Source organism: Heliangelus exortis, chromosome 28 (assembly GCF_036169615.1).
Source record: "Heliangelus exortis chromosome 28, bHelExo1.hap1, whole genome shotgun sequence".
Lineage (NCBI taxonomy): Eukaryota > Metazoa > Chordata > Aves > Apodiformes > Trochilidae > Heliangelus > Heliangelus exortis.
In genome coordinates this window covers 3,528,214-3,555,975 of record NC_092449.1, presented here as the reverse complement: position 1 = coordinate 3,555,975, position 27,762 = coordinate 3,528,214, and the positions used below count along the sequence as shown (strand labels likewise).

General features: G+C 43.4%; 1 protein-coding gene across 2 annotated transcripts; it reads right to left on the bottom strand.

Annotated features, from left to right (window-relative positions):
* Window positions 1–1,064: 1,064 nt before the first annotated feature.
* On the bottom strand, window positions 1,065–23,459 carry UPF1 (UPF1 RNA helicase and ATPase). Of its 2 annotated transcripts, none has more exons than XM_071727865.1 (24): window positions 22,851–23,459; window positions 16,481–16,623; window positions 16,018–16,107; window positions 15,355–15,522; window positions 14,695–14,875; window positions 14,053–14,214; window positions 13,390–13,474; window positions 13,104–13,202; window positions 12,786–12,894; window positions 12,342–12,501; window positions 12,096–12,214; window positions 11,657–11,821; window positions 11,297–11,411; window positions 10,857–11,000; window positions 10,243–10,456; window positions 9,898–10,015; window positions 8,203–8,359; window positions 7,048–7,190; window positions 6,208–6,382; window positions 5,412–5,493; window positions 4,762–4,923; window positions 4,264–4,481; window positions 3,736–3,858; window positions 1,065–3,616 (listed from the first exon to the last, which is right to left on the bottom strand). In XM_071727865.1, exons 1-23 carry the CDS (start codon window positions 23,073–23,075, stop codon window positions 3,739–3,741), a joined length of 3,354 nt encoding a protein of 1,117 aa, XP_071583966.1. In that variant the 5' UTR covers window positions 23,076–23,459; the 3' UTR covers window positions 1,065–3,616; window positions 3,736–3,738. The 2 variants fall into 2 exon arrangements, with proteins under 2 accessions (XP_071583966.1, XP_071583965.1); XM_071727864.1 differs by having other exon boundaries at window positions 12,786–12,903; window positions 22,851–23,457.
* Window positions 23,460–27,762: the final 4,303 nt, after the last annotated feature.

Here is a 27,762-nt window from a genome sequence, read left to right as displayed (position 1 = left end):
TGCAGCCTGCAGAGGTTCAAGATCTGGGCAGAGGGGGAGGACACAGCTCCCCCCATCTTGAATTCCTCACAGAACTTTGCTTTTTGGGGGAGCAAAAAGGGGGGGAACAAAAGAAATCTGAGTTAACTTGAATTTTTTTTTTTTTTTTTTTTTTTTAAATGTGACCCTGACCCCATGGATTATTTTTTGGGTTTTTTTTTTTTGGTTTTTTTTTTTTTTTTTGTACTGATGTTGTCTCCAAGCTCTGCTGGGCTCTCTCCCTCCAGGGCAGCACTAAGGATTTATAAGGATTTATCCACTTGGGAAGGGGGGGGTTTGCAGAGGAAAAATTCACCTGTGACAGTGGCTTTGGGGACACCTTGCTGGGTGGCACTGAAAGCCAAGGCTGGAGGAGCTGGGTGAGGTTCTGATGGTTCCATGGCCACCCTGCTCTGCTAAAAAAAAAAACACTTCAAATGTTGCTGAGGGCTTAGAGTAGGACTTAACCCACCAGGAGCTTTCATCTTTAAGCTTAAAACAACCTCAATTATTAAGTTTTTTTGGTAGTTGTGGCAGACTAAGGGCCTCAAGAGCTCCTTTCCTGCTTCTCCAACCCCAAGGAGGGTGACTGTCCCTTTGTCACAGGGGGGGTGACAGCAAGGACCACAGGGTGACCACCAGAGCTGCATTTTGGTAGCCACTTGACCCCCCCTGGGGGTCTCAGGAGCCAGGCCAAGCTTTGCTGAGCCCCCCCCCTGCACCAGGTAAAAGCCATTTTCATGTTTACTGCAGCCCAGGGGAAGCAGGGAGGGAAGAAAAAATTCCAGGCTGGATTGGGCACCTCTGGAATCAGCCTGCAGGTTCCCCCCTCCCAGCAAGGGAATCACCCCTGGAGGAGGGGAGGGGGTGGGCATTTAACCTGAGTTTTCACAGTTCATTTGCTTACCTGTGCACACACATCCCACTTTTGTACTAGGCTGTGTTAAAAAAAAAAAAAAAAAAAGTAATAAACTTGGAAGTTTATACAATCAGACTAAGTTTTAATGAATGTTGCATGGTTTCAGCATTGAAACTTAGGGGCCACCTTGAATGCAAGAGCTGTTTATTAATATTTTATTGATGACAAACAGGTTTAAAACAAACTGAGACAAAATCAAAAAAAAAAAAAAAGAGTTAACACCGTGCTAGCACTGATGTCTGGATTTATAAAACTCAGAGTTAACTGCTACAAAGGAAAAAACCAGCACAAAGCAGAGGCAAGCATTCCCATCAGTGAAATAAAGGGGTGAGGGGAGAGGAGGGGGTTACATTACTCAATGGATTTGCATTGCACAGAGGGTTACAGCTTAAACCTATCAGAAAAATCTATGCAACTACACAGCCTACAGAAGGAAAAAAAATTAAAAGCCCTTCGGCAATGTTAATAAATAAAACAGTCCATCTCACAAGGAAGGAAGGTGGCCCGTGTCTCCATTCTTCCACATTTTTTTTTTAAGAAGTCTAAACTCTGGAGGCTTTTATTTATTTTTATTATGAGAAAAAGAACGGTTGGGTTGTGTCGTTTGGGTTTGGTTTTTTTTTTTTTTTGTTGTTTTCATTTCTGGAAATTCCAAAGTTTCTTTTGCAGTTCCCCACCAGCGGGCGCTGTGGGACTGAAGGAAAAGTTTGAACACCTGCTCCATGGTTATGTGCACGCTACTCACAGGTTGTGGGGGTGCTACTCCAGGTCTGCACTGGGGGGAGAGACACTCTGGAAAAACTACAGCAAGTACAGGTCATGAAAGCAGGGCAACAATCTACAGAAAGGACAGGAATGAAAGAGCTTCCCCCCAGCTACAAAAAGTGGGTTTTATGTCTTTGAAAGTACATTCAGATGAGAGGTATTTGGAATTTTCCTCCCCAAAAAAAGATCAGAAACACTTGGAGCCCTTTTGAGTATAAAGCTAAACTTCAGTCCAACTTTGATAACACCCAGGTTAATGAATCACTCTACTGATTTTTGCCAATTAGGAGGTAGAGGTTGAACCTAATTTCAGGGTCTGATAAAAATGGGTTTTGGAGGACTTGGAAATTCTCTGCGCTGTTTCTAAAAAGGTTTTGACAGAAATAAAATGCTCCCAGTGTTCCCATATATTTATAAGACATGGGTACAAACTTTGAAACTGGATGGCTTCTCTTCTAAGTGCTGCTGTTCTCAGGTTTTTGACTTCCAGCTATTTCTCCAGCCAGCATTGATGGCACAGCCACGGCCAAGTACCTGAAAAATAACTCCAGGTTTGGTTTTCAACACCTGAAATCTTTCAGCTCTCTGCCTGAATCACCCAAGAAGCCCCACAAAAGCCTAACCCAGTATCTCTGCAGTTCCACCCAGCTACCAGAGGCCACCTTCCAACACCTGCCTGCTTTGTCCTTTTTTGCCAACCTGCTTCTTGTAGAGTCTTTACTTCAGAACCAATATAATCCCCAGTTTCCACTACTTCTTCCCCAGATCTGAGGGAGTGTCAAGCAGGCCTGTTAGCATCTTTTCCTCCAGGGCCGAAGGGCACAGGAACCCATCCCCTTTTCAAGCACAAAGTTCATCTGCCAGAAAGGCTGTTTTTTTTCACAGAGTAGAGTCCAGACAGTAGCCAATTAAAGCATACAGAAAACACTTTGAAACCCTCCTCCTGCTCCAGCGCGCAGGCTCCTTTCACTCTGACTGCTATCCAAGGTAGGAAGAAGAGGCTGATTGCTGCAACTTTAAATCACACTGAAAGTTCTCCAGGTTGGTGCTCTAATTTAAGGTTGTTTTGTTTTCTTTTTGGTTGTTTTCAACTTTTTTTGTGAGCTTCTCAGAACAAGGATCTCCCAGGTCCACCACTAAGAATTCCGAGACAAAATTCTAAAAAAGCCAGTGCTCCTTTGAAAGAATCTCTTTAAAAACCACCTTGTCACAAAAGACCCCTTCAGAATGTGGGCGATGACACTAGGATTTCAGAGCCAGTGTTGGACAACAAAACCTGCATCTCAGAGTTGAGCATCAGCTACGTGCCACTGGATTTCTGCTTGGCTTGCTGTCACTTCCCTCAGGAACTCTCCCTCCTCCTCTCTCAAAGATACTCTGCTGCTAAAATGTAAACAGTTACTGCTAAAATATAGTACCCCTTTAGAACGAGAACAACTCTGAGATGAGGGTTTTCCTCTCCCCATCTGCTCTGAAAAGCAATGCCCTGCTCGCTAAGAGAAGTATGGAATGAAGTGAAACCTGCTTAAGGCCCTTCTCTCGAGCGTGTTTGACTGGGGGAGCAGGGACTCAGCTGAGCACTCCTTTTTTTTTTTTTTTTTGGGGGGGAGTTTTGCCTTCCCCAAGAGGCTCCAGCCAGTCCTTCTGTGCTCTCTCTCCTCTCTGGTCAGTCTCCTTGTCTCAGTGAGCTAGCAGTGGGCTCTCTCGCGCGCGCTCCTTTCTCTCTTCTTTCTCTCTCTCTCTCTCCTCTCCTCTCCGTTGGTTGGTTTCTTTCTTTCTCCTGTTGCTCTCACACAGTGGTGCTTCAGTTTTAGCAGTGGAAAACAGGTATCCATTTTATTTTATTTTTTTTATTACCCAGAATAAAATGCTGATGAACTAAGCTCCACGCAAGCTTAGCTCTTCTTCCTCAACCTGGAAGGAAAACGAGTTGCGTTTTAGAGACTTTTGGCTTTTTCCAGACCAAAAATCTCTGGGTTTAGCAACTGAAATCAGGGAGGAGGAAGCAGAGGGGTGACCCTGGGGTCCCTTACACTCTAATACTGTGACAGTCCCGTCACGCCGCCGTGTTGATACGCACGTTCACCCTGGTAAGTAGAGTCCTGTGACAGTGCCACGTCAATCTGAGACTTAAACTCATCACCAAGGTAACTGTCCTGGAAATGAAAGCATGTGTCAAAGCCTCCAACTCATCTCCAAGCTCAAGTGTTCCCTTCCAAAGCAGAATACCTGCCACCCAGGCTTAAAGTCTGAGAGGTAATCTGCTCTTGTTGCTGCAGATTTTCCACACATACAAAGGTTTGGGGATTAGCTGGCTGTTAACAAGCAGGCAGCTCAAAGCTAAGGCTCAACTTGAAGTCTGTACTTGCAGCATTTCATTTTTATGCCTGAGGGGAGCAAGTCCAACAAGTGGAGGAGTAAGAAATGCTGTGGTTGAGTCATTAAAATGGCTTTAGTTCCTGTTTTCCTCAGCACAAGGAACTGAGGATGTGCATGCACCCGGATCACCAGCACGAAACCCAAGGGAAAGAGCAGCCCAGACCCCAAACCACTCTGCTTACCTGTGATAATTCTGGTTGGGAGAGCCCAGGCTGACTCATCTGTGATGGTTGACTCATGGAGATATACCCCTGAGTCAGTGGACCCTGGGAGAAAGGCTGGGACACCACATCTTGGCTTGCTTGACTATTTGGAAGGTTTGACTGACTAGTTCCAGGAATCCCAAACCGATTTTTCTGGCGCCCACCACGACCAGTCTTTCCTTTTGGTGCCCCACGTCCTGGAAAAGTGTTGATCCCAACCAAGAGTGAGAGAAGTCTTACACAATTCAAAGAGGTGAGAATTAACCATTGCTCAAAAAGCCTCTCCCCCCAGAGGCAACGTTTTAGAGGTGCTCAACAAGGCAGAACCACCGTGGCAAAGGGACACTGCTGGTGAGTTTGTACTCCATAAAATCCTCACATCATTACCTGCTCTCACCAGCACTGCTGCAAGAGTGACAAAACCTGATTTTAGCCCAAAAAACGTGGCTTTTGAACCCTTTTTCCCCTGTTCTGTACCTGCAGCTGGTCCGTTGGCCTGGCCAAAGTAGCCTGGGGGGGGCATGGGTGGCATCACCAGGTTGAAGGGGATAGGAATGTTCATAGCAGTGACGTGGCTGGGGCCAGCACTGATCATCCCAATCTGGTCATGGGTTTGGAAGTACATGTTGGATGGACGCCCTGGGGGAGGGAGGAAAAGCCACAGTGATTTCAGGCATCCTGAATATTTAAAAACCAATTCATATTTTTATTGATTAGTTCATATCTGATCCACATTATTATTTATTTTTATTAGGAGGACTCGTAAGCAGGATTAATGAGAGCCAGAAATTAAAAGGACAAGCCTACCACTGCCAAGAACCACCAAGAGTTCTAGCTCACCATTTATTCTACACTTTATTTCAACATTTATCTATTATGTTCATACCTTACACATTTCCTCTTCCACAGCATCATCTCAGACCCCCAGAACACACACTCCCCCCCCCCCTCATTTTTCACTTGCTCTACAGACATCAATCAGGCCAAGCCAAAAAACCATTTTCATTCCCTATTTTTCTGTAGTGGCTCTTCAAAGATGAAAAGTTTGAAGATACCATAACCCCAAGGACTAGCTGGGGAGTGAAAAATAAATGGAGGAAGGTGTTGATTTTGAAAAGTGCCTTTACCTTGGCTGCTCCTGTCGTAGACTGAGCCTGGAATAATTGCTTCCCGTGCATCATACATGGCAGTGGTCATGAAACGAGCACCCTGGAAGCATTACAGGAGTTAAAAGCCTTAGCAGAGGAAATTTTGCTCTCAAACAGAAGTTGTTTCAGGTAAAAATCCACCTAAACTCCACAGGTAATGCACACTTGACAAGTGCTGAGGAAACAAACCAGTTCTAATGGAAAACACCCAATTATTTCAGCTACGTCACGGCAACAACAAAAAATAAGATCCTGCAGGCAGCCTGCCCCAAACTGTGAAGGATTTGGTGAATTTTCAGTCCATTTTCAGGCTAGGATAGCTCTCCCTGGCTCTATTCCTGCCACTGTCCTTGTGTGCTGGCTGAGAAGCTTCCTCCTGCCCCTTATAAACATCTTTTTTATATTAAAGAATTAAGGATAATCCTCAGGCTGTAAGGTGTAAAGTACACTGTATTAACTCTGCATACCTGAGGAGCTCACCCCTTCTACACAAGTTACTTGGTATCTCATTCCCCACAGATGCCACCTCCTCAAAGTTTCCAAGCAAATAAAGAACAATTCAAAAAATAAAGAACCAGAAAGGTTTTGAAGTGCTCAACTTGGAAGCAGCTGAAACAGCCACTTCCTTGGGTCACACAGTGCATGAAGCAGGCAAAAAAATGGAATTTTATGGGTGTGAGGGGGTGACTGTTTAATCCATCCTTTTATAATTGATCAATCAAGCCCCAGCTGCTTCATGCCAGAGCCAGCTGAGGGACAGGAGAGCTGAACTCACTGGGTTGATGGTATTGACAAGCTTCCTGGGCTTGCTGAACTGCATCAGGCTTTCCCGGAGGTTGTTCAGAGGTCCCTCCACCAGAACCTTTTGCTCCTTGTAGTAATTCAGGAGGTGGTTCCAAAGAGGTTGTTTAGACAGAGCTTTTGGGTTCCCAACAATGATTACTCCATACCTGGAACAACAACAAACTCAAATTAATTTTGACTAACATGTGAATGGCAGGACAGCCTCAAAGCCCATCTCTTTTGAAGGAAAACCACACAATAGCAGCCCCCAAAATAACCTTTTTTTTGGTTTGTTTTTTTTTTTTACAGCAGATGATTTCTATAGTATGACAAAACACTAGAAAAAAAAGGTTTCCTGCAGCCAGTGACTCAATAATTGCAAGTTTCCTTTAGCAGGGTTGCCAAACACATTGGTGGCCTCAGCCCACCCACCCCCTCTGGTTTAAAGCTTGCAGAAACCAAGCAGCCAAGCAGGGCCCTTTCTGAGACCCTTTCTCAGTAATCAAACCCTTTTTAAGAGAAGCAAAAGGGGAAAATAAAATGGTTTCTGGAAAGGATAAAGAAGCAGATGAAGAGAAGAGTTGTGTCCTGTAAACAAAGAGGAACAGCATGGCAGTTTCTACAAACCACTGATGCCAAATGGGAACTGATTAGGTTGAGATTGCTCTTAAAAATTGCAGGGAATGTGAAAAACATTCAAAGCACCCCTAAACCAGGTGGGGAAGGGACCTGCCACTCACAAAACACAGATGTTTTGTTAACTGGACTGGACTGATGCTTTAGCAGCCCCAGGTTTGTCTCTAAAATAATAATTTGCCCACTTCTACTTCACCTTGCTCTTGTCAGAGCGACGTTAAGACGCCTGGGGTCATTCAGAAAGCCAATTCCTTGGTGTTCATTGGCCCTGACACAGGAAAGGATAATAAAGTCCTTCTCTCTTCCCTGGAAGGCATCCACACTTGCAATTTCCACTTCCTGAAAGAGATGAAAACATGCAATTCACGGAAGCAGAGGAGTTATGCTACCAAGAGGCATTACAAAACCTGTTGGCTGTGCACAAGCAGTTCCCATCATTTGACAAAAATGTTATTTTTTTTTTTTTTAAATGATGAATGATTTGATAATTCCACTGGTCACTAAATAGTTTTCCTAAAGGAGAACAGACAGTCTCAGTTGAGGACAAATTACTTTTATGTTCACTGCTTTATGGTTCTCATATTTCCCCAAAACTGGCATTTGCACTGTGGAAAGCATCCCTTTCCTAGGGTTGTTGCCAAAAAGACTTCTGACTATTCCAAAACCTCCTAATAAGCCTGCTCCAAATGAGCACTGCTGCTCCCTGCTCCCAAGAAACCTGAATCAGAGGGACAGATCATTCCTGGCAGAAATCAAAGCATTTCCACTAAGTTCTCCTTCAGTGAAAACACTGACCTGACTCCTCAATATTGCAAAACAGACTTTATTAAACATACAACCCCCTTGTTTGTAGCAACATATTTTACTGTTTGGTAGAGGAGTTCCACTGATGGGAGGACATAATCCCAAGCAAATAAATGGTATGACCATCAGAATTTATGGAGCTTGGCTTCCTCCATGTCCCTTGGCTTCATGCTTTTATCTCATACACAAGCTGCCTGAAGCTTTTCCAAAGTTGAAGCACTAATGATCTCTCCCTTCTGTGCCTAAATGAGTCCTCAGAGGATGGACTCACTAAAGACTTCTTCTCAACAAGACCTGAACAGGGCTTCTTTTATATGGCCAGTGGCTCCCCTGACACTCTCTGGCATTTAGTATCTCCTACACTCTTCTCCCTGATCTATTTTAACCACAATCAACTAAAAAAAACCTCAAAAATTACTAAAGAATAAACACAGACTGATGCCTAAGGAGCCAGGCTACAAATGAAAATATTGTGAAGTTTCATAATATCTGACTTTTTTTACCTTCCTTGCATCCCAGTGTTCCTCTTTGTGCAATGACTCCTTACCTGGTAGAGCTTTGTGTGCAGGGAACCACTGAACTGCATGTACTGCACCAGGTAGGATCTCTGCCCTTCATAAGGGGTGATAATGCCAATCTGGTCAGGTTTGGCACCAGCTTTCAGCAGCTTTGTGGTTATCTTCTCCACATTGGCAGCTTCCGTCCTAGGAAGAGAGAGAGAGGGATGTTTAGATAAGAGGAATCAAGGCCTTAGATCTCGCTTTTTGCAAATTAAGGGGTCTGGAAAACTTGAACGTGTTTTTCAGCAAGGCTACTTCAAAAAAAAAAATTTTTTTTACACTGCTTGAGCACTCCTTAATTCAGCTGGAGCTTTGCAGAACACTCAGCAGGGTCATCTCCTGACTCAGACCACACACAAACATCTTCAGCCTGAGGAATACAGGCAAAAGCCAACAGCACCTCACTAAAAAGGCTCAAATTGAGACCAAAATCTCTCCTTATATATATATATATATATATCACTCTCTTCCTAGAACTAAACTTCCAAGAACAGCAAAATTCAAGGTGGCCATGAAATGGAACTTGCACACAGACTTTTATGAGCAAGATGACTCCAGCCTGCTGTGCAAACAGATCCTTCAGTTGCTTTATCTTAAATATTTTCAATACAGAATGTTTTTAATGTCATTCTCCCCACCAGCCAACTATTTGTTTGTGCACAACCTGGCTTGCTGTGTTCAGCAGTCTTGCACATGCTTTGCAGGAAACTGACAGAGATGAAAAATAGCACAGCAGCTTTTTTTCAGAAGTTGGTCTGGTTTCCCTTCCAGGAATCTGAACAAATGCATGTGACCAAGAGAAGCAAAATGCTTCAAGCTCCTTCTTGGAAAAACAAATTGGAATGTGCAGGAAAAAAAAAAAAAAAAAAAAGGATAGAAAAGAACTCACTTTTTTGCACCTGCACCAAATTTAAGACTTTTAGGACTCTGCTGGAGGAGCTACTGGAATTCTGGCTTTAATGTGGGATTTGATTAGCATTTCCTGCTGCAATTGCAGTCAGTTTACTTGCTGGCAAAATGTCATCCCACATATTAGGCACTTAATTGACCTGTGCTCCTTCTACAACTCATGAAGCCAAGCACACACCTCCACAGACCAGTTCAAAGCCACTTAAGAGCTGAACTGCTCCCACTGGAGACACCTTTTTCTCTTCATTTACTCTAAAGGGAGCCTAAGGTAAACCAACCCTGAAAGGCAGCTCAGCCTGTGCTATCTTTGCTGGCAGCTTTTATTAAAAAAGCAGGCAAGCAGTTTCAATCCCAGCTGTTAACAGGAAACAGCATCTATTTAATTTAGGAGTACTGCAGAGTGTAAGAATCACCAGCACTGAAGTCCAGTATCCCAGCACAGACAGATACCACCTTTCCAGAAAGAGAAAGTAACTCTTCTTTGAAAACCCAAGCTCTTATTGAGCTGTTCTGCCTTTATTCACCCAGCAAGGCAACACAAGCTATGGCAAACACAGAGTACCATGAACTTTGTTGCAGAGATTCTGAAGGAGAGAAAAATGCATAGAGGTTTGCAGAGGGAACTGCATACACAGCCTTCATTAGCTGTGACTGCCTCTCCAAGGGATGTCAGAGGTTTTTAATTAAGATTCATTTAACAACCTCCCTTACCTTTGAGATACAATTGGACAAAATATTTTTAAACAAGTTTACACCTCAGTGTTGAATTTTACCTGTTCAAGTAGGAGGTGCCTGAGCTGGCAATTTCTTCCTGTCCTTGGGTAACATAGAAAAACATTGGCTTATCTGGCTGAGGCCACTGGAAATCAAACCCTTTCTTCACACGGTCAGCTGGAGAGCACAAAAACAGTGAGCAGCAAAAGTGAGCATTGCTTTCCTGCCTCATTTTCACATCAAAGCACCTCAAAAGGACCCCAAACCAAACACAGCGGCGATTCTCTTTTTAAGCGAACGCCTTAAAAACCTTCCTCGAGATGAAAGAACCCTTCCTTTGATCCTTAATGAACGGGGAAAAAACCCCAAAGAAGTTAATTTAGAGAAGTGGTGCTGTTGCCTACCTGCAGTCACCCCGTTCTGGAGTGAACCCTCATAGAAGATGTTGGAGGGGAAGGCGCTGAGGGCCGGGTGCATGCGGTACTGCACCTGCAGGCGGATGGGCCGGATCCCCAGCACCACCAACCTCTCGAAGAGGGACTGAGACAGCCCTGCCTTGGCAGCCTTCTTACACATGACAACAGGACCCAGCTGGCAGTGGTCACCCACCAGGATAAGCTGTGGAGAAGAGAGATTGCAGCTAGCCAAGTTTTTATTTTTATTTTCAGTAGCTTGCCTCGTAACCAGAAGCAAAAGCAATACGCTGCTCCGACTCGTTTGGATCTAACCTAAGGCTCAGAAAGCTGGGGTGTCAAGGAGCTTTTCAGCTGATTTCTGAATAAAAAAATAATCTTCCTTCAGTCTCCAGATTGTTCCAATAGGACCAACATGTTCTTGAAAAAGATTATGCCATAGGAAGAGAAAACTGACACAAAACGAAGCTCTTCAGCTCCACGTCTTCCACAAAAGGGAAGGATTTTGTCTCCCTACGTGCCCCTCCAGTGTGGATTTTACTGCTTGCTGCTCCTTCCTCTATTTAGAAACTCTGTTTCCTTCAATGAAACCCAACAGCTCTTACCTGTTTTGCCCCCAGGACAACTGGCACCATGCACTCTGGCTCAGTAGCCTGGGTGCTTTCATCAATCAGAATGGAACGGAACTGCATTTTTGCAAGTCTTGGATCCCCAGCTCCCACACAGGTGCAGCAGATCACATCTGCATTCTGAGACACAAACACAACTGAAATCAGTCCAGTGGGGTATCAAACAGACCATGTTTCTACACTGAAGAGCATGGATCCCCAGCTCCCACACGGGTGCAGCAGATCACATCTGCATTCTGAGACAGAAGCACAACTGAAATCAATCCAGTAGGATATCAGAGAATATTTCTACACTGAAGAATATTCAATACCATTCCAGGACTCCACACAACCCCCCCCACAACAAGAAAATGAAGTTATACTCTGATCTCCACCAGCAAACTGCAGTGGCAGAACAGAGACACTCAGAACCTCACCATCAGTAATTCCCTCTCTGCAGTCCGTTTCAGAGCACGGTAACGTTTCTCATCAGCAGAGGACAGCTCTCCAGTTTCATCTTTAAGCTGCTGCAGTTTCTGAAGCTCTGGCATGCTGCCAAACAACCCAAAAATAAAGGAATTTTGCTTTACGGCCTAATTAACGACTTGGGAGGATGAGAGTAGAACTCATTTGTAAAACATTAATGAGTACAGACCCAAAAAAGTTATCCCATCAAGCAGACGTTGTCATCACTATAAAGTTAATCACTTGTGTCCAACTCAACACAAACTGTTTGGTTTTTTTTTTTGGTTTTTTTTGGTTTTTTTGTTCCCCTGCCCCCCTCAGCCCATTCTTACCTGTCCATGTTTCTGATCTGGTTATGCAGTGCCAAGAAAGAGACAGGAGAGTCAATTGCCTCACGACTCTTAGCACACAGACGAACCACTTTGAGTCCTGTCTGATGGATCTTCTCAGTCAGCTGATCCACAGCAATGTTACTTGGGGCACAGACTAACACAGGCCTTGAAAAAAACCCAAAAAATTAAACCAAAAGTAAAGCCTCAATAAGATGGAAACTTCTCCACTATCGTGGTTTATAATGGATGCCCCTTAAAAACTTTCCAGGGATGAGTATTTCCTGAAATAAGCACAAGTCTTCCCTGAAAAAACACACTTCCAGAAAGGTTTTTTAGTTCAGTGATACAAATTATTTTTGCTTTTAAAAAGCAAGTTGATTCTTTGACCATGAATAAAGTAACCTCATACCTGAAAGGTTCAAGAGAGAACAGTTCTTACCCATTGCCCTGTCTGGCCAGGTGATAAACTATTGTGGCTGATGTCACTGTTTTTCCAGTACCAGGGGGACCCTGAATAAGGCTCAGAGGACGCTGCAGGACAGTCTTCACAGCATAAACCTATAAAATACAGATTTTTTTAATTGCTATTTAGCATGCAATGCACAGAAAGCAACAAAATTGTTCAACCTCTATTCATAAATCCACTCTCATCTTCTTGGGGTGTAGTAAAAAGGAGAGGAGTTACCTGAGAATGGTTCAGATCAGGAAGTCCTTGTGCTGTAAAACGTTTTGGCAACTGGCATTTAATGATTACATCTTCTACCTCATGACCTAACAGCTTGTGATAGATGTACCCAGACACTGAAGTCTCATCCACAGCAAAAGTTTTTAAAGCACTCTGCATTCTGAAAGGAGGGAGAGGCAGAAGAACCATCAGTATGAACACTGAAACCATTCACAAGTGTCCTACACAAAGGTTAATCAGAAATTTCTATTAAATGTAGCCTGGGAAGAGAGAATGAGGAGACAAAAAAAAAGAGTCCAAACCCACAGATCTTGGTATTCCCCACAGGAATACTACAAAGTGCTGTCACAAAACCCTGCAGAGAAGATACCACTGAAGGTAAAGGATAAACTACACACCAACTGCTCCCATCATCTGCCAGGGATTGAAGTGCTGTCTCAGTACCTGTCAAAGGAAGTTGACTTCCATACAAAATCCACTTGGAAGTTGTGAGTGACTTCCACAGGAGCTCCCACGCTGCTCCTCAGCTCAATGGCTATCTCATCACCATAATCTGTAGAACCTCGTTAAGTAGTAATCTACAGCAAAAATTTGAATTTTATTTTCCCCAATTTTGGTTTGTTTGGGGTTTTTTTTTCTTTTTTTTTCAGCAGCCCCTCCGCAACAAATCCCATCAAAATTACCTTTACACACATACACTGATTTCTCAGAGAGTTCAACCTTCAGCAGAGCCTTCCTGAAGGCTCACTAAGTAAAGGATACTATCAGGAACTTTGATAACATGACCAATTCCTTTCCATAAAGGGGCCAGGTCTCCTTTATACCTCAGGCAGATCTCATCTCCTTGCATAAGACGCATGTCTACAAAGGAAGAAAAAAAAAAAAACCCTCAGCAAATTCACCAAAACCAACCATCCCCCACAACACAAAAAACTTACAGTACTGTTTTATATTCTGGGCCAGATCATCACAGTTTTTTAAACACTGATGTTATTCACCAAGCATTAAAAAAAAAAAAAGACAAAACACACAATCAAGCTGTCATTACCTGAATCAGTCTTTGGCAAAGTGAAATAAGCAATTCTTTTCTTGTTCAAGCCCAGGTCCCATCTGACTGTGATGTTATCTTGGGTCTGATGGTAAAGAAAAGGCATCTGTTATGTTCTGAAAGAGCTGTTTGACAGCTACCAGAGCCCTCACCATCCTGGACTTCAAAACAGTGATGAAACACCAAACTTGCTGTTCCACTGTCACAGTACAAATATCTGTATTTATCACTGTGCTCTGAGTTCACCCCATCTGCAGAAGGTAATTCTGTTAATAAGAAACAAAGTCCTAATCACCACCTGGGTTAACTCTCTCCCCCTGCCTACCTTTAAACCATTGGCTAAGTGTTTGTGTGAGCTCAGAGGATTCAAGTTTAACTGGAAACTCTGAGTGACAAAGCTAACTGCATGTTATGAAGTCAACAATATAAAAGAAGGTGGCCAAGTTGCACAGATCTATGACAGAAAATGGTTCTTGGAAATAACTTAGAACACATAAAGGGAGGTTCAAGTGTTTCAAGCTCTTTAAATATCTCAGTTTGAGGATTTTCTTTCCTGACATTTTCACCTGAGCCTCCCTTCTATGCTGTTAAAAGCAACCACGTGTTTGATACTAGAGAAGTGGTGAGAAGTCCCCCCTGTCAGATTTATTTCCAGAACATCACCTGAGACTCCTTGAGTTTCTTGTCATAGTCTGCCTCAAGTTTCACTAGAGGCCCAAATATATTTTGGTATTGATAAGCATCTTCATATCTAAGCAGGACATGCTGTGGTTCTTCATCAACACCAGGCTTTTCTAAGTCCTCAAGAGTTGCAGAGGGATTTTCCTAGGATTTAAAGCACAAACATCAAGCATCAGTCCCTCAAAGGGCTGATAATATCATGCTTTACTATTACAGCAAATTATAGCAAGGTATGATAAGCTATTAAAACTGCTTGAAAAGATTTTTTTCAGGTTGCCTGACAGTGCAACTTGAACAGAGCTACTACTACAGCAAATTAAATCAAGGTATGATAAGCTATTAAAACTGCTTGAAAAGATTTTTTTTGCCTGATTTTTTTTAAGATTTTTTGCCTGACAGTGCAACTTGAACAGAGCTGAAGAACCTAAGGGTGAAACCTTCCTACTTGGAGAAATGATCTCCTGAATCCTTTGATCAATTCCCAGTTGCACTGCTTGTCAAACCTGCAAGATCTTAAAAAATGTTCCCTGCCTTTCCCAGTTGCTACAAAAGTCTGGTCCTTCCTTTCCTGAAAAGGACAAAACTTGGTAAAACATAACCAGAACTGTGAAAAGCAACACATACCTTCCAGAGCTCTTCCAGTTTGTTGATCTGTTGTGCTGTAATCTGACGTGCTCTCAGCTGTTCCTGTTCAGAAGGAATCTTGACCAGCCAGGAAAGGAAACAACGATCTTGGATAAGAGGCTGCCACTGTGAACTGTCCCAATTAATATCCTTTAAACTGCTCTGACTGGCACATGGTTGCCTGCACAACCAAAATATTGAAAAAAAATTATTAAATTAGACAAGTTGAAGAAAAGGTCTACTGGGTGAAGTGTAAAAATAGCTTTTATCAGGCTGGTAAAACAACTCAAGTATGTCATTCAAAGGAAAAAACAAAACCCTCTAGGCTGCTGGCTGTGTAATAAAGAGTTGCTACTGCAGGGAGCTTCCTGAACAGATCTGTTATTCTTTCAAAGCTGAAAACTACAGTTTAACAAAGGGGAAAACCACCTTTCTTCCATTAAGGACTGCTTTATTTGGGAGGGCTGCTTTTTTACTGAACTAAGACATTTGCCCCATGTTCCTGCAGGCACACACTGCACAAAGCCTACATGACCATCAAAAGGAAAAAACAGTGGTAAATTAGATTTTTTGGTACAAAATGAAAGCAAGTGCTGTCCTTTAGAAAGAAAGTTGTGCAACAGACTTGCCACAAACACACCAACAAAGGCCTTCTCTCACCTGCACAGCAAAACAACCACTGAGTCTGCCTTAGCTGGAATAAAGCCAAGGAGGAACACATTACGACATCCACAGTTGTAACATTCCAAGACTGTCTCTCCTAGAGGTCCATCTTTATGGAGAGTCACCTCTTTGCACTTTGCTCTCACCAGGTGGTTCACAATGTGGCTGAAACCCAAGAGGACAGACATTTGTATGAATTAACAGCAAATCAGGTTTACTCCTTAGAAATTCAGCTATTAAAAGACCCAAAATATTTTCATCCCAGCAAGGACACTGCTAACACAACCTCAGTAACTCCTCAGAGTTGAATGCTTTAAGGTAAATGAGTGTCAAAGAATAGAAAACATGCAAAAAATGTATTTTTATGTTACTCATAAGTTTAAGAACCTTCCTGCAGGTCAAATCATCTCTTCTGCTGTGCTTTGAAGGAACATAAGGTGGAGATAAAGCAGCAAGCTCTCTTCACAGAAGTGATTCAAGCTTTGCTGAGCTTGAAGCCTAAACTGGAGCAGCAGCAAAGCTGAACAGCAGGCTGGAAGTTCACCTTTAAGTCACTGGACTTCAATTGTCACCTAAATCTAAGTCACAGTCACCACATTTCAAAACAAGTCCATGCCAGAACAAGCCTGTCAATGTTATTGCCATCAAATGACTGTTTACCTGCCAGATGTGTTTCCACGCCCGTTACAGAACCACTTTTTGCTGGTGTTACAGTAAACCACACAAGCAGGGTCATGGATCCCACAGTAACTGGAATTCAAAAGGAAAAGGAGGAAGTGATTGGGTGATTCAAACAAGATTTGAGCTTTTTAGCAGTGTACAAAACTAGAAGTGAAAACTAGGAACATGAGTATCAAACATGAATTTAATTTCTGTTCTGAGCCTCAAGTATTTCACTATTTCCCCCCATTTCCAACCCTTGGCTGGCTCAGCCTTCTGCTCCTCAAGGGAGGTCAAAGCCCTCAGGGAAGAGGCAGTTTTAAGTCTAGCCAGGAGCTCACCAGAAGGCTCCACTCTCCTTCCAGTACCTGGATGTGTCAAGAAGTTGCTCTCAAACCCCTAAAACTTGAAGCAAAAACCTTTCACAAAGTGCTCCTGCCCTGTGGCAAAGATTGGGTCTCACCTGCAAGCATGAACAGGGAGATCCTTTGTGTAGTAGGTGTCTTCTTCATCTTCTTCAAAATTCAACTCTGCCAGGAGCTGGCTGGTTTTAGCCACACTGTCATCCACAGCTCCATTCTGCAGGATGCCATCAGGTCCATTAACCTGGGAGGCAAGGTCAGTGCTTAAGTTATACAAGCAAAATAAAAGTCTGAACCATAAAAGCCAATTGCTCCTCAAAAAAAAAAAAAACCAACAAAACTTGGGGTTTAATTTAGAAAAACTCAAAAGGAAAGAAAAATGCTTGTCAGAGCTGAAACAGGGACCAGTTATATAACTGATACTTGCTTCATTAGCTTCTATTTTACAGGATTATTTAAACTTCAGTTGGTAAGCAGAAAAAAAAAAAAAAAAAGTTAACAAAAGGAGATTGCTTTTCTGCAGATTACAGTTTTCCATGTAGTCTTCCACAACACACAACTGCATTTAAACAACTCCAGCAGTATTTTTGGTATTTCATCCTTCATATTACTCCAACAATCTACCTGAAAACAGAATCTTTATGGCACAGGACTTCCCCCACCTATTTCTGCTGTTCTCCATCTACCAAATCAGGGTTTTATCCCCCTCCCACAACTTCATGGCACTCGAACAACAGAGAAAAAGTAGTCAAGGAGTCTGTTCTCACATAAAATAAAAAAAAATAAACTGGAATAGTGTAAGAGGTAACAGCAATGGGTTTTCAGGCAGTACTGCTTGTTCCAGATGTACTGAGTCAAACAAACATACTTGCAAAATACCAGCAGATATTACAGTCACTACTGTGTTACTTTAAAGTTGTTTTAGCTACAACACGATTTCATTAAAAAAAAAAAAAAAAAGTCTCTCCAAAAGTTGCCCAAAACCCCCCCAGAAGTGCATCCAAAGTAGGAATGCAGCCCAGGTTTTCAGAGCACCCCCACACCTGGTGTGCTGGTTCTCTGCTGCCCCAACTGCCAGAACCAGGAGGTTCTGCAACATTTGGTGCTGTGTCAGCAACTTTCACCCACCAAGCAATGCTAAAAATAACTTTTTTTGGGCAATACTGAGTAGAGGGTGTTTACTGTCAGACAGTGAGAATGGCAGAACCCAGGTTTTGGCATGATGAGCACAGCTGCTGCCCCTTGGGCTTCCCAGGTGTGTTCTGCTTTTATTCCATCCCTGCAGACCTCAGCACCAAGCTCCAGACATCTCCCAAAACTCTGTTCACTCCATCAACTGAGCCTTTCACTCTTTCAATCAAAAGCTCCTAAAAAAAACCTCTGAGTTGAGCAAAACACCCTAACTTTGAGTGGAAAAAGGTGGGGAAGGGAACACAGTGACTGTAATGATCAGCACAACCTTAACAAGGATGTGGGATCAGTGCTGGGAGGTGGAGCTTCCCCACCAGAGCAAAAACCCTCAGCTGGGTTAAAACCCCAAATGTTTCTAAAGGATTGGATTAGAATATTTCTATCTTTTATATGTATCTTTTTATATATATAAGATCTAATATATACACATATATAATATATAATAATCTATAATAATATATAATATAAATATATATTACATTATCATATATTATATATATTATAGATTATTATATATTATATATATTATATTAGATTATATACTACATATATTATAAATATTATATTAGATTATATACTACATATATTATAAATAATATATTAGAATATATATTATTAGAATATATATTATTATTAGAATATATTATTATATATTATTATAATATAATTATATATTATATATTATATTATACATTATATATTATATATTATTAGAATATATATTATATATTCTAATAATATTATTATTATTAGAATATATATTATATATTACATATTAGATTATATAACATACATAATATATGATATAGAATATATATTTTTTATATACATCTTTTATATCTACTAGAATATTTATATCTTGGATTAGAATCTTTATTTCTGAAAATCTCAGCTCATAAATGAGAGCATAAGAACCACTCAGGGCCTATCAGTGCAATATTTTAATAACTCTCCTGCACTTAGACATTTAATGCAATTTATCTGTAACTTAATTCTCTGACAACAGATGAGAGAGCTAAAGAGAGAGCTTAAATCCTTGTTAAAAGAGAGTTGATTAAAACAGTTGCTGTAGCATTTTCAAGCTACAACAGCTCAGAAGCAAATCAAACCAAGCCACTTGTCTGGAAGTCTCATTTAATTCCCCAGCAGCCAGTTTCAGGACTGCACATTAAAAATTTACCAGCCAATTGCAGGAGTTGAATTTAAAAAGAAGAGGAAGCCACTTCCTATTTGCCTCCAGCAGTGAGGAACCTGCCCTGGTGACACCACCTTTGTTTCTTTTTATTCCAATGAAATGAGGCTGCACAACCCAAACTAAAGGTGTGAATTTTTACTGATCTGACCTCCAATTCCTGGCTTTTAACAGAAAGAATCAGCCAAGAGGAACCATCAGTGTAGGGGAAAAAGGAAAAAAAAAAACCCCATCAAACCCCAAGGAACTGCAACAGCCCATTAGTAGGATGAACCCAAATCCCACCAGCTCAGTGGGTAAAACAACTCCACAGTTAGAAGATAAATATCCAATTTAAATAACATTTTACAAAAGGTGCTGGGAACTTCTCATGGAACAGGTGGTATCCAAAGCCTGAGTTTTAGAAGATCCCAGGCATCCACTGGTGCATTTCTATCAATCCCTTCCAAACAACTCTATTATTATACACAGCAAGTGACAATTTTAATTTTTTTTTTTTTTGGGGGGGGCGAGTTCATAGAAAAAAAATCTGATTTTTGAATGGTAGCAGAACCAGGCTTCTGGCTTAAAAAAAAAAGAGCTTTAAGAGCTCCAACGAGTGCAGCAGGTGCCTGTGTGAGTGAGAGCCCAGGGAGCTCATCCCTTTCAGAGGAGGGCAGGAGTGATGTCACCTGTTACCAGGAGAATCCAGCAGTGAGTACTGAGTTTTTGGCAGGCACACAACGAGGAAGTGACTCAACTATTGTTCTCCAGCCTCCTGTGCTGTCAGCCTCTGTGCACCCTAGAAAAAATCTGGCACAATCACCTGCTGGAGAAGGCTGGGGGGGGGCTCTTCTCTTTTCAAAGTGTTGACTGAAACTTCTGGCACAGCAAGTTTAGCAGCTACAGCCATCTGAAGGCTGAGGTGTTCTGAAACCATCACCAAGGTACCTGTCCCTCCCTCCCTCCTTTTTTTTTTTTTTAGCTTCTAAAATACTGGTCGAGCAACAAAGAGCCAGGGAACTGGGTTACAGAAAAGCAAACTGGATGAGGTCATGGATGTGGCTGGCTTCTCCTGACCAGGGAAAAGCCCCCAAATCACTGTTAGCTGAATATTCCCATCCCAATTTCTCAGGGTGCCCCCACCCACACCAGGAGCTGAGCCCCAGGTTGGGTGCTGCAGCCACTGGCTGCAGTTTTCCTTTAAAGTGGTACATTTCAAGCTGCAACAAGAATAATTAATTGCAATTAAGTATGTATTTTGCTAGAAGAGGACTCCTGCTACAAGGCTTCAGCCCAATCCATGCTGGCAAAGCACTTCAATCCTGCTCAGTGTCTCCAGACAGGGACCTGAGCAACCAGGAATAATTCTCAGGCAGGCAGGACAAAACTTTTTAGGTAAAACTGGAAATTCAATCCAACCCCCACTGTCTGGACCCAAAATCTACCAGCTGAGCCAGCCTCCTCAAAGAGCTCAGCTAAAACATTACCACCATGTGCCTGCTCCTTCCAAGCATCACAACTAAGTCCTAGCCTGGAGAAGTAGAAAAAGTAAGGGAAAAATCAGAATTTATCTTGAAATTTTATATTAATTTATCTTGAGTAAAATCTTAAATAAATTTATTTAATTTATCTTGATTTTTCTTTAGAAAAATTTATTCCTATGGTTTTTAATTATATGTTTTTTTTTTAATTATATTGTTTTCTGAAGAAAAAAATAGAAATAGAAGGCATTGCTTCTGCACTACTACCACCTTGCTACCTGTAGTCAATTGGACACCAATCAATTGTAACAACACCTTTAAACTGTCAGTTAAATACACCTTGGGAAAAGAAGCTCTTGTAGACTGGCTAAATCAATCACATTTCCTTAAGAAATGAGGTGCTCTGCATTGCTCAGCTCATCTTTTTAAACATGAAGACACTAAAAAGAACCCAAAATACAAAGCAGGGTAAAAGTCTAACTCCAGTGTTTATCAGCTCCAAAGAGAAATTATTTATTCATGGAGCTTTAATTATCACCACAGAGACAACATTTAATGAAGCAAAATGTGAACAATTTTAAGCCTAGAAGCTATTATTTAGTATGTTCCTTGCCAACTGACATAAGTTTTTTTTTTTTGGTTGAAGACAGCACGATTTTCCCCAGAATCTTTTAAAAAAAACAAAACAAACAAACCACAATTTCTGATCTTATCTCTGATGAGCCCGTTGAAACCTGCAAGTCTGAACAGATCCAGGGATTTGGGGAGTTCAGCTCAGGAGGAGACTGCAGTTATTACATGGTTGAGAGTTCTTGTTGCAATAGGTCCATTCCCTTTTCCTCACCCTCCCCAAACCCTACATTTCTAGACCCAAAATAAGGAGCAGGAGCAGAGGAAGAGTTTGCAGGAACATTACAAACTCACTTTGTTTGGGAAAAAAAAAAAAAAAAAAATTAAAAAATGGATTCCTTCTTGCCAGGACAGCTGGTTACAGACACACTGCTACCTGAACACACAACATGCTCTCAAGATTTTTTTTTTTTTTCATTTTGCTTCAAAGACTTTTCAAACATGTTTAGACAAAAAAAGAACAGATTAATCCTCTTGTCTTTTTGCTTATTACAGGGTGGTTTTTCTTCTTCTGGCCACATATTCTGCAAGTTCTGGAAGGAGCACAACCTATTAAAGCTTTATGATTTTATCAAAACTGCCTTTTTAATCAATTCATGTACAGCCTGACTCTCCACAGACAATTTTACTACTACACAACAACAATTCTGACATTTCAATGCTCCAACTGAAGTTCCTCCTCACCCAAAAGCTTCAAACAAACAGAAAATAAACACAGAGCCCATGGGGTCAGGTCTCTGCCTCTGTTTTACAAACACACCAACCCGGAGCCAGACACCCCAGCTGCACATGAGGACTTTCAAGCACAAGAAAATGATTTTATTTGACCCAGAATAACCCCCAGAGAGCTGGGATGGGATAATCCCACCTGTAGAGTCTGCACACCCAGCCACACTCTCCCCTTTCCCAGCTCTACCATTTCCAGCCCCTCCCTCATCAGGTTTTGGGAGCAGAAAGGACAAACCAAGCCCACCCAGAGGAGGTTTGGTTCGAAATTGAAAACTCAGCTAAAGAAGTTCAACTCCTCTTTAAACAAATCCTTGACTATTTACAAACACTGAAGTGTTGGTAAGGGCAGGAAACGAGTGTTACATCCAATGAACCTGAAATGGGGAAAAGGCTGACTTTGTAAAACACATTCTAAACATTCTGACATTTCTAAAACACAAGAGCTCTTCAGAGGTTTTGTTTGTTTTTTAACTTCGGTCAAGGTGTAACACAGTGATAGGCACTATCTGCACTTGCAACACTTCTTTTGAGCATTAAACTCTTGGTGCCCGTTTCCTTTCATTTTTGTGAACTGCTAATTTAATTGTCCTTTATGTATCACCAACAAGCTAGCAAAAAAAATCCACAAAAATCTCTTATTAAGTTAAGAGTTAAGCTGTGAACTTAAATCTCAAGCTGTACCGACTGTCACTCCCATACAAACCCAAAACAAACCAACCTAGCAACCACGCAGCAGAAAAAAAATAATATAATAAATTAAAAGGCCTACGGGGCTTTTAATCCCGCGGAAGAAAGGAATTAAAGGAAGGATGGCGAATTTCCACAGCGCTCAACTTTCGACAACCTATTTCTTTGGAGGAAGAGAAGCAACTAAAGTGACACCCAGCAACATTTCCAATCCTTTACTTCGCACCGAAAAAAAAAAAAAAAAACCACACAACCGCCACGATACAACCGCCGGCTTCCCCAGCACCCAAACCGGCTTCAACTTTCCTCCTCCTCCTCCCGCTCTCCCCGTGTTTTCCGGGGCAGAACCCACGCGTTCGGTTGCCAGGCCCATCCCCGGCCGAGCAGCCACACGCGGCTTCCACTTCCCCGTCGGGGCAAAGCGCCCAACGCCACAGCCCGCCCAGGGCTTCCCCTCCGCGGCCCCACCGCCCGGGCCCGCCCGCCCTCCCCTTCCGGACCCCCCTCCCCCAGTGGCGGAGCCGCCCCGATCTCCCCCCCGCTTCCCCCGTCTCCCTCCACCCCCGCCCGCGGACTCACCTGCGCTTCGATCGGTCCTGGAGGTCCCTGCCCCGCTCCCGGCGGGCCTTGGCCCTGTCCCGGCCCCGCCTGCCCAGGCCCGGGCGGGGTTTGGGTCTGACTGGGGAGAGTGAAGTCGGTGAACTCGAACTCGGAGCCCTGAGTGTCGGCGCCGAGCAGTTCGGCCTCCTCGGTGTCCAGGAAGGTGAGGGTCTGCGAGCTGGGACCGTACGCCTCCACGCTCATGGCGGCGAGGAGAAGCGGCTCTTCCCCACCTCCTCTTCCTCCCAACCCCTCACCTCCTTTCACCCGAGCCGGCCGGGCCTCACCTCAGGCAGCCCGGGTGCCGCCTTACGCGAGCGGCGGGATCCGCCGCGTTCACCAGGCCGCGCGCGCGAGCCGGCCGCCAAACAAGCCGCCGCCGAGACGCTCCGGGCGGCCACAAGGCGGCCGGAGTTAACGGCAGAAAATGAGGCGGCGGTGACGGGCGGGCGGGCACCGCCGGAGGAGCGGAGCGGAGCCCGAGGCGCTGCCAGCGGAACCGTCGCGGCCGCTGCTGCCGCCGCGCGCCAGGCCCGGAGCGGTGACGCGGAGCGCGCGGAGGACGGCGACGACGCCAGCACGCCCCGTGCGCGTGGGAGGGGGGGGGGGGAGGGAGCGGAGGGGGGGGGGGGGCTGTGACGTAGCACGCACACACCTGGGGAGGGCGGGGGAAGGGGGCGGGGCCACGTCGGGAAGGCGCGAAGGGGATCGCGGCACCTCCCCCCGCGCGGCGCGGCGCGAGGCACCTGGAGGGGAGGGGGAGGAGGGAGGGGGCAAAACCCCAGCGGCGGGGAGGGGCGGGGATTGGGTGTGAGTGACGGGTCTGAGAGCCAATCAGCGCTCGAGAAAGGGAAGGGCGGGCTCCGGGGGGTAGAGGCGGGAGGGGGGCGCGGGGCGGCCCTCAGAGAGTGAGGGGAGAGCAGCAGTGGGGAGTGTGGAGAGGGTGGGCTCCTGTGGGAGCTGAGGGGTGGTGATCATCTCCTGTGGGAGCTGAGGGGTGGTGATCATCTCCTGTGGGAGCTCCGGCGATCTCCTGTGGAAGTTGAGGTGGTCTCTGGGATCTGTGGTGGTGATCATCTCCTGTGGGAGCTGACGGGTGGTGATCATCTCCTGTGGGAGCTGACGGGTGGTGATGATCTCCTGTGGGAGCTGAGGGGTGGTGATCATCTCCTGTGGGAGCTCCGGCGATCTCCTGTGGAAGTTGAGGTGGTCTCTGGGATCTGTGGTGGTGATCATCTCCTGTGGGAGCTGACGGGTGGTGATGATCTCCTGTGGGAGCTGAGGGGTGGTGATCATCTCCTGTGGGAGCTCTGGTGGTCTCCTGTGGAAGTTGAGGTGGTGGTGAGCTCCTATGGGAGCTCCGGCGATTTCCTGTGGGAGCTGGGGTGGTCTCTGGGATCTGTGGTGGTGATCATCTCCTGTGGGAGCTCTGGTGGGCTCCCGTGGAAGCTGAGGTGGTGGTGAGCTCCTGTGGGAGCTGTGGCCTCTGTGGTGGTGGTGGTGGTGTTGGAGGTCCTGTGCTGGCACCATCCCCTGAGGAGAAGTGTGGTGGCAGCTGCCCCTGTGGAGACAAATGGGGCCCTTTATTCCTTGTGCCCTCTGTGAACCTGGAGCTGCAGCCTCTGGTTCTGAGGCAGTCCCTGGTTCTGTGTCAGTCCCTGGTTCTGTGTCAGTCCCTGGTTCTGAGGCAGTCCCTGGTTCTGAGGCAGTCTCTGGTTCCATGGCCTGCCTGGTGTTGCTGTTTCAAAGGAGGGTGTAGGGTCTGACACAGCCTGGGTAAGGGGGAGCTGAGACAGGCACTCCTTCATCCCTTGCTTCAACTATAAATTGCAAATATGTACCTTCTTTTGTAAGTAAAACTAATTTTACTGTTCCTGTTTGTGTAGGATAAAGCCTGGAACTGAAACAGCATGTACTAGATCTGCAGCTGTTGGACTGAAAAGATGAAGACTGAAAAGCAACTTTGTCCTAGGACATTGTGCACAGGAGGGGGGAAAAGGAGAAAAGAGAATCCAGGAGTCATCACTTCTGCATACAAAATTAATCTTTAGCTTTAAGCCTCTAGGAAGAATAAACTGCACCACTGGTTTATAATAAATGTATCCTAATTCAGGATTCAGATTAAAGTAGGTTAATCCAACAAGCTCCTAAAATCAAAAGGCAGAATGGAAAATTAGTTGAATTAGGACTGTCACATCAGCTCCAGTGTGACATGGTGACATCAAGAGAAGTTGTAAATTCATCAGACAATCTGAATGTTGAGACTCCCAATTCTTAGAGGTGAAACATAACTGAATCCAAACTCTCCAAAAATTTGGCTGAAAAGCATCCATGGATGAACCAAAGTAGTGCTTTCCTAACCCAAACTGGAAATGAATCCTTTCACAGTTCAGGGAAAAGGAAAACTGAGAAACTGTGAAATCCTACTTGAGGCTGAGAGAGGAATTGAAGAAGAAATTCATAAAACCAGGTAGGTTGCCTGGTGTGTTGCTTTATAAATAAACAAAATGCAACATTTGGCTGGTTTACAGAATCCTCAAAAGTTTTGGAAACCAATCAAAGCTTTGATGCCAGGCTGGATTTCTTTCTCTGTCCTCTACAGAATGCAGAAAAGAAAAATGCTTTCGAAGAGAAGTTGTATGGAAAATCTGAATATTTGGAATTTTGGCTTCTGATTTTGGCACAAACCAGTGGCCACACTGAGGGAGAAGATTTTTCTGCTGCCTCAGGTGAAGGGTGCAAGGAGCTCCCCCTCAGATTTTCTGTGTAAGCCATCTTTAGTGAATGTTTTCTCTTTTAAACCTGAGCCAAGGAAGGGAAATGGCACTGTGAGTCATGGTTCTGGACTGCTGTGCACCCAAAATGAAATTTAAAAAGATAACACTTGAGGAAAGTGGAGCACGTTCTCTGAAATTGTTGCTGCTTTACCATTTTTATGCATGGGTAGGAGCCAGAATTTGCAGGGTGTGCTCAGCCCTAAATAAGAAGCTGTCCAAGGGGAAAAAAAAAAAAAAAAAAAAATGTGGGTGAATTTTTATTTTTTAAAAGATGCTTTCTGCTTCCTTCCACTAAAAAGTTTAAGGTGATTATCTTGAAGAGGTGACAAGCAAGGTTCCTGCTGGTTGTAAAACTGAAAAAAAAATTCAGCAATTTAGGTGTGGGCAGAAATAACCCAGTCCTGACTCAAAAATAATCAGTGTTGCCAGAGGACTTTCCTTGAAACTCATTTCAATTTCAAGACCCAGGAGTGCTGGGGTTTGAGCACATCCTCCACTCAGGACTGCAGGAGAGAGGCTGCTAGGAAAAGGAAGGAAGGGATTGGTCTCTGCAAGCTCCAAGCCATGGAGATAGTGGTAGGAAAAAAAAAAAAATGTTATCCTGACGTGAGGGGCTCTGAGCCAATCAAGCTGAGTGTGAGGAGTCTCTGCAAAACTCCTACTTCAAGTGTCAGGGATTGAAAATGTAAAAAAAAAAAAAAAATAATTAAAAATAAATGTGTATTTTTATCTGAGGCTGAAACAATTCAGGTGAAGGGAAAATGAGGTCAGATGTTCTGGGTAAGGAGTGCTGGAGGGATGCTACACACTGAGGGTGCTGGCTCTGCAATAAATACTCTGCTCAGCAGTGCATGAACATACTGGAGAGCAGTAAATCCAATCAGTAAATTTATTATTTAATCACTTCACCTTCTTACCTGCTCTGTCACTTCACATCTGCATTTGAAAATCTCTTTAAATTCTTCCTTTGTGTTTTAATATTTTGCTTAATATTCCTATTTTGTTTTAATATAGTTTAATATTTTTGCTTTAATTTTAATATTTAATATTAATATTAAAACATTAAATTGAAACATATATAATAATATATTAATATTTAATATTAATATTAATAAGGCATAATTTTCTAAAAGCTCTTCACTCACTGTTTCAATTTTTTTCCTTTTGCTTGTCTCCTCCCTAAAATCTTCCAATGAAAATTCTGGACAATTTTACCTATTTTTATCTAGCCTAATACCAAATAAATGGAAGAGCAAAGAATACCTGTTGTGATGGTGTTTTTTTTTTTTGTTTTTTTTGCTTTCTTTTAATTCTTATTCATTTGCCCCATTTTAAAAGACAAGCTGCTCCCCCGTTTACTGACAAAACTGCAATGAAAGGATTTTTTTTTTTTTTTTTTTTTTTTTTGTTCGATTTTAACACGCAGCGATTTTTGAAGGCTCGGAACGAGCAGTTCCACTGCAGATCTTCCAATTCCTCTCGGTCGCCACCAGAGGGACACAGAAGGAAAGCGAAGCAGCGCCGGGAAAACAAAACCAAGGAACATCTTGACGCAGGTTGAGAGCAAACTACATTTTCCTTTTGTTTAGGGAGGGCTTTTGGGATCACAACGTAGCTGCCTCCATCCCCAAGAAGCTTTAAAAAGCTGGACAGAGCTTAGAAAAATGGGGTTATAAGCATTAAGAGTAAAAATGGACCTTTTCCCAGAACTTCATCATCTTTCCTCAGCTTTTTCCTATTGGAATGTCTGCAGTGGGGTTGGGCTGGCTGCATTTTTGTTCCATCTCTAGGACCAAGATCTTTTTTAGCATTTAGCAGAGATGTGGAGGAGAAGGTTAAGGAGCTATTTTTGTTTATTTCTCTTTAATTTTCCGAAATTAAGGGCTGATGATGCAAATGGGGGAAGATCAGAGCTCCCATAAAGGCTTCCCTGAAACAAGAGGACCATAAAATCCCTTCAAGTAAATATTGAAGGGTTTATTGGGCTCTTGTGGAATTAAAAAGCAGAGTCTTGATATGCAGGAGCTTTCCTTCCAGCCCTGATGAGACAGAACCATCACCAGTTGGATCTTGAAGCAATAATCCTGGGAGAGAGGGAGCAGGATGGAAAAAAA